This window comes from Coffea arabica, chromosome 9e, assembly GCF_036785885.1.
Source record: "Coffea arabica cultivar ET-39 chromosome 9e, Coffea Arabica ET-39 HiFi, whole genome shotgun sequence".
Classification (NCBI taxonomy): domain Eukaryota; kingdom Viridiplantae; phylum Streptophyta; class Magnoliopsida; order Gentianales; family Rubiaceae; genus Coffea; species Coffea arabica.
Window position 1 is genome coordinate 507,867 of NC_092327.1, and position 10,303 is coordinate 518,169.

General features: G+C 34.6%; 1 protein-coding gene across 1 annotated transcript; it reads left to right on the forward strand.

Annotated features, from left to right (window-relative positions):
* Positions 1-345: 345 nt before the first annotated feature.
* LOC113709573 (protein SRG1-like) lies at positions 346-4,143 on the forward strand. The gene is made up of 4 exons (XM_027232371.2): positions 346-633; positions 2,216-2,463; positions 2,874-3,198; positions 3,522-4,143. The coding sequence occupies exons 1-4, from the start codon at positions 376-378 to the stop codon at positions 3,786-3,788; spliced, it is 1,098 nt and encodes a 365-aa protein (XP_027088172.1). The 5' UTR covers positions 346-375; the 3' UTR covers positions 3,789-4,143.
* The last annotated feature ends 6,160 nt before the right edge of the window (positions 4,144-10,303 follow it).

Genomic DNA, 10,303 nt, shown 5'->3' on the forward strand with positions numbered 1-10,303 from the left:
TGACTTCATTGGAAATGGGGCAGGAACGGTTGACGTGTGTGGTAGTTGACGGCCATGATTTGGTCAAAAAAATTTGTGCGGTTCAGATTACATCTTGTAACGTGATTTTCACGCCGTGTGTGGGACCCACAAAAATTTGTTCTAAAGTTACGTCGTGTACAAAGAAAGTTACACCGTGTGCAATCAAAGTTACGCACAGTGAAAAATGCACACAACCGGCAGAAACGGTTGCACCTCCAACTGTTTGTGTCCCTTGCAACCGTTTGTGCCCCTTGCAACCGTTTGTGCCCTTGTCCCTTGGTCTATATATGTTTGATAATACTAAACTGGATCCATTTTAACACTTGCTCTCTAACGTCTGGCGTCGAACAGTCCATGGCGGAGTCACCTCTACAGTTCGTCAACTTTGGCAAATCCCTCGTAGTTCCCAGTGTCCAGGAGCTTGCCAAACAGCCCATCTCAAAAATCCCACCTCGATACGTTCACCACGACGAAGAATCACCCATTGTTTCTCACGAAACTTCGCTTCCAGCAGTACCCGTCATCGATGTTGAGAGATTGCTGTCTGAAAATTCCATGGATTCTGAGTTGGAGAAGCTTCACTTAGCTTGCAAGGACTGGGGATTCTTCCAGGTTAGATTAATTTAGTCCTTCCTCCTCTTGCTGACTGTGTAATTGATATCCTGTCTTGAGCTGAGCTTGTGGGATGATTGATTCTATTGACATATCTCATGGTTAAAATTTCTGCAATTTTGAATTTATGGAGTATATTGATGAGAAATATTTTTGCAGTCCAATAAGATTGAGGGAAGTTGACATTGGATATTGCTGTATTTGAATTCGGATGGTCGAGATTATATGCTGGATTATACGGTTATTAGAATACGATATTTGTATTTGGTAATCTTGATTGTTGATAGCAAATGTGCTGGGGATTTCTGTAAAGGCTAGAACTATCTAAACCTAACTGAGGAGTCTTGCTGAGCTTGACTTCATTGCAGCTTAACATTCTATGTCTACAGAGCTTATGCGGAATCTTTCAAATTGTCTACTCTATTATGTTATGTGAATCTATATTTCGGGCAAAGGAAATGCATATGGAGAAAATGAGCGTTGACTCAATATTGTAAAACAACATACTTTTCACAGTTCATGTAGATTGGACATACGCTGGAGGTGTTTCTGTCATGCCTGTGAACAATGTCCTGGTTCATTCTTTTATTTAAAAAGTTGTAATTTGTTTGAATTGGATTTGCTTTATGCATAGCCTTATATCCAATTCTTACTTTGAAAGGCATCTTGGCGTAGCTAGGTGTAACTTTTAGAGGTAATAAAATGTTCTGTGCACTTTCCTATCGCCATATTTAGTGCTTTCGTTATGCACTGTAAATGCTTTCCATAGGTTATAGGAAACTGGTGCTTTGAAGCTGCATCAGAGCAAGAGTATGTAGTATATTGGGAGCCCAAAAAGCTTTAACATGAGTTTCAAGTAAGATGCCTGATTTCCAATTTTATCAGCCAGTATATGGGCGCTTTGGTAGGTAAATTAACATTAGTCCTCTCACTTTTGAATTTGAGGAATTTGATGAGTGAAATTCCTCTTGGATGATTGGATTGTTTAGAAGTTGAAACTCCTTAGATGAGGAAAGTGGACTGGATTGTATCATGTCCTGCTTTCTTATGGCATGTAAAATTCCGCCAAAATTGGGTCCTTACCCAACTGTTAATGTCTATTAAAGAAGCAAGATTTTATCCGAGTTGAGCTGTTGTGATGTTATGATGAGCTAATCAGGTCGGATATGCAGAAAACCTTGATGCTATAAGAATCTGCACAAATAATCACTTATGACCAAGGTTTAACTGAGGTCACTTCAACCCTCAAGTCAGATCTGAGATAAATGGATGAATAGTTCTGAAGGGAACATTGATTGTGTAGTCACCAGGAGTTAGGGGGATAATATATAGGGAGATTAAGGACATATTTTGTACTGTGTTAATCAGGTCGGCTCAGCCTATTATCCATTGGGTAATAGCCAATACCCCTCCTGTTCCATCAGGGTCATCTATGTGCTTGTATCCTGAACACAGTGTAGCATCATTGGTCCAATTGACCATGCACCCAAACCTATCATTGGTCCTACTTTTGTTGATGAGCAGGTTTTATAAACTATTAATAGGTGAATTTTCTGACTCTGTTTCTTGTTTCCTGGAGTAGGTCGTAAACCATGGACTTTCTACTTCATTGCTAGATTGCTTGAGGAATGAAATTACAGATTTCTTCAAACTTCCTTTTGAGGAAAAGAAGGCGTTATGGCAAGAGCCAGAGAATCACGAGGGCTTTGGGCAGCTTTTTGTTGTATCAGAGGAGCAGAAGCTTGACTGGTCAGACATGTTTTACATAACCACCCTCCCTGATAAACTTAGGAAAGTGGAATTATTCGAAAAGCTACCCCGAAAACTCAGGTCCTCTCTCTCTCCCACCCCCTCCCCTCTCTTCTTTATCTCCACCTCCTCTTATTCTTATGTAGTTTTTCTGCTGAAACTTTATAAGTCAGGTAATATATAGCCTAAAGTTATATGAATAGAATGGTATTGACCCTTTCACTGTGCAATATAGGGACTGGTAATCTGGTAACATTACATGAGTTTGAGAGTTTAATTTTGTAGTTTCAATGCATGAATTTGCTTGTCAGTCGCAGTGCAGCTGCTGTAATGAGCAAGGCCAAGGGCTGTTAATAACAGTCAATATATGCTTGTTTAATGAAATGTTTCTCAAAGGAAATGGTGCGCCTCTTGGCTTTCTACAGATTTTTAATTTAAGAGAGATGATATCTTGTTAACAAGCAATTTTTAGCTTCTCTTAAAAATTGCAGAGATGCAATGGAAGCTTACTCTCTGGAAGTCAAAATCCTAGCCATGACACTATTAAGGGAAATGGCTAAGGTTCTGAAGATTGATGAGGAGGAAATGAAAGGCTTGTTTAGTGATGGTGTACAGTCTATGCGTATGAACTACTATCCTCCATGCCCAGAGCCAGAAATGGCAATTGGTTTCAATCCGCACTCAGATGCAGTTGCTTTGACAATTCTATTTCAGCTGAATGGAACACCAGGCCTCCAGATACGGAAAGACGGAAAATGGCTACCAGTAACGCCACTTCCAGATGCATTAATAGTCAATGTTGGTGACATAATAGAGGTGAAGCTAATTAGCTTATGACATACTAAAATTAGAGACTATTGTGATTTTGGAACTTGCATACTCTTTGTAGCATAAATAGAAGGTTGGTGTCCTGTCAAATAGGATATCAGAGAATGGTCTGTGGACAAGGGTATATATCTTGATAGCCTTTCAATGAGAATACCATTTCAACTATTTCATCAATCTTTTTTCTAGGTGAGCATAGTGTAGACATTATTTAAGAAACTTCTCGAACATGTAGCTTTTCCACAGGAACTGTAGTGCTTGTTCATATTGGTGCTTGTGAAAATGCTATTCATATATCTTCTTTTGCTGCACAGATCCTCAGCAATGGCTTGTATCGGAGTATTGAGCACAGAGCAACAGTGAATTCTGACAGAGAACGGCTATCTATTGCTACATTTTATAGCTCTAACCTAGACGCAGAAGTGGCCCCTGCTCGCAGCCTTATTGGACCACATAATCCGGCAGTTTTTCGTAGTATTCCAGTAGAAAAGTTCTTCAGGGAATTCTTTGCAGCAAAGCTCAATGGTAAAGCACACTTGGAATTCATGAAGATACAAGCGGGAGAACATCAAAGTTGTTGAGTTCATAGGCTGCCAGATGAATGTTCAACAGGTTAGTTAGGCGCGTATGATCAACCACATTTGGTTAGTTGGGTTCATAGGCTGTCAGATGAATCTTCAACAGGTTAGGCATGTATGATCAATGACATTTGGTTGAGATTTATTGTTCTTCCATCCAGCATAACATACAGATCGATCTAGAGAAGTTCAATGACCTGCTTAATTGCCTGATTTCGGTTCTCTGTACTTTGGATGCGCCATGATTCTCTGTTACTATGACCAGCCACATCATGGCAAAGATGTAATGTAAACATCCCTCGATAGTTCAATGGGAAGACTGAAATTCTGTATCGAATTGTTATTTTTTTTCCCCTTATTTGAGGCGATTGCACTTAATTAGCTAACGTGATTTTGTACTCATTAGCATTTAATATGAACTTTTTGTGTAAATGAGCTAACTTTGTTACATCAAAACCACCCAAAACACTGAAAGTAATTGTAATATTTGAAAGGTTTGAGAAGCGTATAGTGAAATTGTGATAAACCTCAAGGGAGATTTTTGAGATTATGCCTTGAATCTAGTACCAAATCAATTGTTAATCACAGTCATACGTTAGCAAGGTTAGGGAGAGCTGAGGATTCATGTATATTTCTTCTCTACAAGTTTCTATTATCTATACTTTATTGAATCTAAAAGTGAAAAGTTACTTTTTTTTTTTTTTTTGTTTTTTCTACTCCAAAAAAACATGGGAGGCTGCATGTTCCATTCCCTACGCAAAAAATGGTTTCAGTGACCAATAAATAGTTAAATACCTCATGTTTAGTTTCTATTTCTAGAAAGTGATTCTGACCCTCTCACATTATTCCACAAAACATGCAAAGCCTCTGCATTGTTTGACCTCGTATCATTACATAAACCCAGAGACATGTGCTAGTTAAAAAAAAAAAAACAAATCAATCATCTGATTCTTTATTCAAGATGGTGCAGACTTGCAACAAAGTCCTTTTGCTTTGTCTTGTTGCACTTCTGTTAACTGCACCATCTTCATATGCTGAATCGATCTCAGGAGGTGCTATGAAGGGAGATGATCCTAGATGTAACCGGAAAGACCCTCAAAATTGTGCACCGGCACGTTCAAAGAATCCTTACAGCAGAGGCTGCGATGCAACAGATCATTGTCGACGAAGTGGACCGCCGGCCAAAAACTAAATTACATTAATGTTTTCGGGGAAAAATACCAGTCTTCCACGCCTCATTGTACTTGGTATGCAATGAATCAATGAAGGAATAAAAATACACGAATAGATTATCGATTCATCTTACTTTCTCATAATTACTTGCAAGATTTCATTTATTTTTTTTTCTTTTAATTTTTTCACAGGAGGTTAGTGAACACTGATTAGTATACCAAAATTAATATATGACTTGCTATGTGAATGCTCAAATTCACATTTGTCGTAGGAATATATTTAGACACTTGTTCAAATTAATTTTATTTTTACGAAAAAATTAACAAGTACCCCTACAGTCTTTAAACAAACCCTTTTTTACTGTAATATGTGTCATAGGATTAGATTTGCACCTGACCATCGCAATGATACTTAGAATGCTACTTGTGTTTAACTTGGATAGATAGCCGTCAAAAAAACATGGCTTCAAATTGTAATTGTACCCCAAACATTTGAGAAAAAAAAAGACAAGAAAAGGATTAATCTTCAATAAAAGCACAGTGTATACATTAATGTGGTTGGATGTATATCACATATGCAAATTTGGATTTCAAATTCAATAAAATTAGTTGTGATGCAACCAAGCATAGTATTAATGTATAGAAGATTAATTCAAAATAAAAAATTAATTTGAGTGCGTAGACGTGTTGCTGTAAATATTTGGTTGTCACTTTTCTTTTTAGCGCATTATATTGTTGTTCAAGTTCTTTTCTGAGAAAGATAATAAGCAAGGAACAAGGCTTTCCAGGAGCGTGATCATGTATGTCTTTATGCATAATTGCTTCTATTCTTATGCATAAGTACGAATAGTGGTTATTTATGTCCAATTAAATGCTAATGATGCCTTCTTGCTGTATCTACAACTCCACTCAAAGCTACTCTAAACCCTTTTAGTGAATGGGAATAGATATTTTATGCTAAAAAATATTAGTAAATGCAAAAATAAAAGTGAAATTAAGTTCAACCTCATTATTTGTAAACCAAAAAAAAAAAAGGGAAAATCATTCAAAACATCCCTCACATGTTGTAAAATGACTTTTTTGTACCTTACTTCTAAAAGTGTAATTTTATGTCCTTTACAAATTCACATTAGTCAAATTTGGTCCCTATCTAGATATCTAACTAGTTTTTGGCCGAAATTCACCTTGTGCAATCATTTTTTAAGGAGAAATTGTCAAATCACATTTCACATAATCTGACCTATAGTCCCATATTTTACAAAATGAATTTTTTTGTCTCTCACATTTCATTAAATGAATTTTTTTTTATCCCTCATTGATCGATCATATTTACTAATATCCTTTTTTTTTTAAAAAAAATCCATGTATATATCTATTTGATTTTATTTGAATAGTATAAATAGCATGTAATGTATTTCTATTTGATTTCACCTACACCTACAGTTAGCTTGTTTAGGTGAAATTAAATATAGATATATTACATGTTATTTATACTGTTCTGGTGAAATTAAATAGACACATATATATGAATTTTCAAATACAAGAAAAAATTGTTCGTACATATGATCAATGAGGGATGAAAATTTTCATTTAGTGAAATGTGAGAGAAAAAAAAATTCAATTAATGAAATGTGAGAGACCAAAAAATTTATTTTGTAAAATTGAGGAATTATAAATCAGATTATGTGAAATGTGATTTGACAATTTCTCCCTAAAAAATGATCACGTGCAAGGTACGCAGTGGATTCCAGCAAAAAACTAGTTGAAAATTCATTCACATGTTTCTTGAATGATATTTTAAAATTTCTAGTTGATTCATTGTTCTTATGGAAAAACCATAGGATAAATCAAATTTAAAATTGGACGAAATGTATCTAGTTTGCGCAAGATTATCGTTAATTATGAAATTTGATGATCTACAGCATGAAATATGTTTCAACAGAATAGGAATTAAACGCATTAATCGGTGTGGAAAATGTAATCTTTTTTTATATGGTTGATAAGATGCATATGACATCACAAGAGGTAAAAGTCACCAATTAGCCGCATTGAGATAATTTACAATTGATAAGGTATTAATCTAGTGGTTCATGTCGAAGTCTCACGACTTAGAGGTCTGATTTTAAATATTCATTTCTTCTCTCCACTTGTTAAATTTTCGAAAAAATTTGGAATATAGCAAAAGAAAGAATGAAAATTCGAAAAGAGAGTGTATGTTTTACTAAATTTGTAAATAGGTAATTTGTCACTCTTCGTTGGTGCCTTAAAAATAGAAGTTGTAAGCCAAATGAAATGCTGTTTGTCTCTCCGTCCTTGTCTCTCCTGCTTCTTTATCTTTGCAAATTACTAATTGTATAACCAAGTCCCTAAATTTGGTTTGAAAAAACCTGAATTCCTGCGACCCACAAATTCTCCACTTCTAAACCCCCCAATCTTTCACACCTAAATCTCTAATTGCCCACAAACAGACCCCCAAATTCCAACTAAATCCTTGCAATATCGAAAAATAGTAAGGCATCTAAACATGTAGAACCGCAAGTAGAGTTCTACCAGCCACCAATATACATCTGCAATCATAACTTAACAGATGATACAAACGCGCAGACGTAATGCGTTGATTTTCTTCACTATATAATTGAGGTCATTGTCATTGTTGGTTTATTTTTTATAACGTAAATTTCGTCCAAAATATACTTATTCTGAACAGGTGATAAAATGGTACAAGGAAGAGATTTAGTATTTTCCTTAACAATATTAGAGAAAATGATGCTCAATATTTTGCTGTTATGGTACGTGAGCATTTGTTGTGCTGTAAATTATCAAAGTGGTAATATTAAGAAATGCAATTGATGATGAAGAATAGTGGTTTAAGTGGTCGAATATCATTAACATTTTGTTGGATAATGGTAGCTGAGGCTGATAATGCGAAATCAGCAATTTATTCAATATGTGTACAAAAACGTGGTGCTATACATATAGTAATACTATTTAAGTGCACACTTACCTATCTCGATGGTGATCAAGTGTAAAAATGTAAATGTCAAATCATTAAACGTAAAAGAATGAGTGTCAAGACCAACCAGATTTTCTAGTATAATATATCCACTTGGGAGTTAGGATCCCTTTCGCCTTGATATTGTGACACTCCAACCTTTAAATTTTGAGTAATTTGTTGGAAATATTTCAGGTTGCATATGTGATCACACGAATCAATAATGCTCTCACTCAAGCAACTCATACCTTCTTCCAGAATCATGGTTCTTTACGTGCAAGTGCCCGTGATTACATCCATGGACACTGAAGGATTCAGCAAGAAATTTCAAAGTGACAACTCTTTTTAACCAAGAAACAGTAATACAACCAAAAATATTGTGGATAATACTGTCGGTGTCAGCCTTGATACTATCAACCCTTCATTTGTAGCACAGTTGGAAGCAAGAGAGGAGGCAAAATCTGAAAAATCACTAAGAGCAGACAAGCTCAATTTCTCTGAGGATTTTTTTCTCTCGCCAGGCATATCTCACCGTTTCAGGTTGCCTTCAGCTGGAAAGCTATGCGTGTGCCCTTGGAAATGTTTTACATATTTGGACCTAGATTTTGAGCTGAAAAGTCGAATTCCAAGAGGTTATTAACTGAAATGTGGATGGTTGAGCTCGAAATAGCTTTCTCGGATGTGGAAATATAACTTTTCCTTTTCTTTTTTTCCCCAAGATGTTATCTTGCTCTTTATTGTTATTAGGGTCAAATATAAAAAATCTCGCTGTGATTTAGCAATGTGATTTAGCAAATGTTCATATTAACTCCCTCTAATTTGAAAACCTATATTTTACCTCCTTACGGCAAGAGCTTTAACAAATTGAGCTATTTGCGAATTTGTTTGAGTTCGGCTCGTTCGAGTTCGAAAAAACTCAATTGTTCAATAAACGAATCCAGTTCAAAAACAATATTAGGATTGTTTAATAAACGAATCAAGTTCGAACACAATATTAGGCTCTTTTAATAATCGAGCCGAATAAGAACCTATTCGCGAACTATTCGAATAGTTTATGAATACATATATAAATAAAAGTAAATTCATTTAATATTATTAAATATATATATTATATTTTACCAAAAAAAGTAATTATACATAAATTAGCATTATTTATTTTTAAAAATCAATAAATACAATTAAACTTATTCTACATAATGTATCATTTATTAAAAATATAATTAAATCATCTTCAAAACCAAATTTGAGCTCAAGTTCGAACTCGAATTTGACTCATATAGTTTAATGAGCCGAACTAGAGTTTGAACTCAAATATTTATATAAATAAATGAATCAAATTCGAACAATATTTGTAGTTCATTAATATTCAAACTGAACTTAAACACTGTTGGTATAATATACAAACAGAGTCTGAACACCAAGTATTCGGTTCGATTGAATTCGTTAAAGGCACTACTCACGGCTTCATTTTGGCATTGCTTTGAAGGACAATTTGATTTCATTCAAAAAGTTTGACTATACCCATTTGACTATTAAATCTAATAGAAAAACTAATAGTTTCACTTTAACTCAAACCATAAGGAGTTAAATTATATGTTTTCAAACTATGGGGAGTTATTTTGAATATTCACTTAACCATGAGGTGCTTTTTTATATTTAACCCTTATTATTACCTTTTACTCCCCCTTTGGTTTGTTGCTTTATCACATTACTCCCCTATAGTTTAAAAATGATATATAACACTCTCATGATTTAAATTAAAATATCACTGTTGTTCTTCTATTAAAACTAATGGTCAACCGTAAAAAGTTAAAATCAAACTAATAAATTGATAAATTCGTCCTTTCACTACTTTTTTCTGTTTTCTTTTCTCTCTCTTTCTCTCTCTATGGGAAGAGAAGGGATGATTTTGAAAACCTATATTTTAGCTTGCAAAATCTTAATTAATTTTTTCTAAATACAAAATAGATGGAAGGAAAATAAAAAAATAAATAAGAAACAAAAAAGATAGAAGGGAAATATAAAACAAATAAATAAGAAACAAAAATACCAAATCTTTTTTTGACTACAAATACCACTATAGGTTTTTTAACCAAATCTTTAATGGCATTTTCTATTTCTCATATATATATTTTCATTTCAATGTCTTTTTTTTGTTAGGAGGGAATAAAGAATGTTAGGAGGGAAAAAAGAAGTAATGAAAGGGTATTCCATGGCCAACCATAGCGAAATAAATAAAAACACATTCCCACCCTTTACCCGCATGTTGTGGCATAGCCCGCCACGACAAACTGAAACGTTTGTGGCAAACCATCAGTGAAGAATTTGCGTATGGGTAGGGAGGGATTCATCAG

Coding starts and splice junctions, on each gene's coding strand:
- LOC113709573 (XM_027232371.2), top strand. CDS start 376: ATGGCGGAGTCACCTCTACAGTTCGTCAACTTTGGCAAATCCCTCGTA. Junction 634..2,215: donor AGGACTGGGGATTCTTCCAG/GTTAGATTAATT, acceptor TTCCTGGAGTAG/GTCGTAAACCATGGACTTTC. Junction 2,464..2,873: donor AAGCTACCCCGAAAACTCAG/GTCCTCTCTCTC, acceptor TAAAAATTGCAG/AGATGCAATGGAAGCTTACT.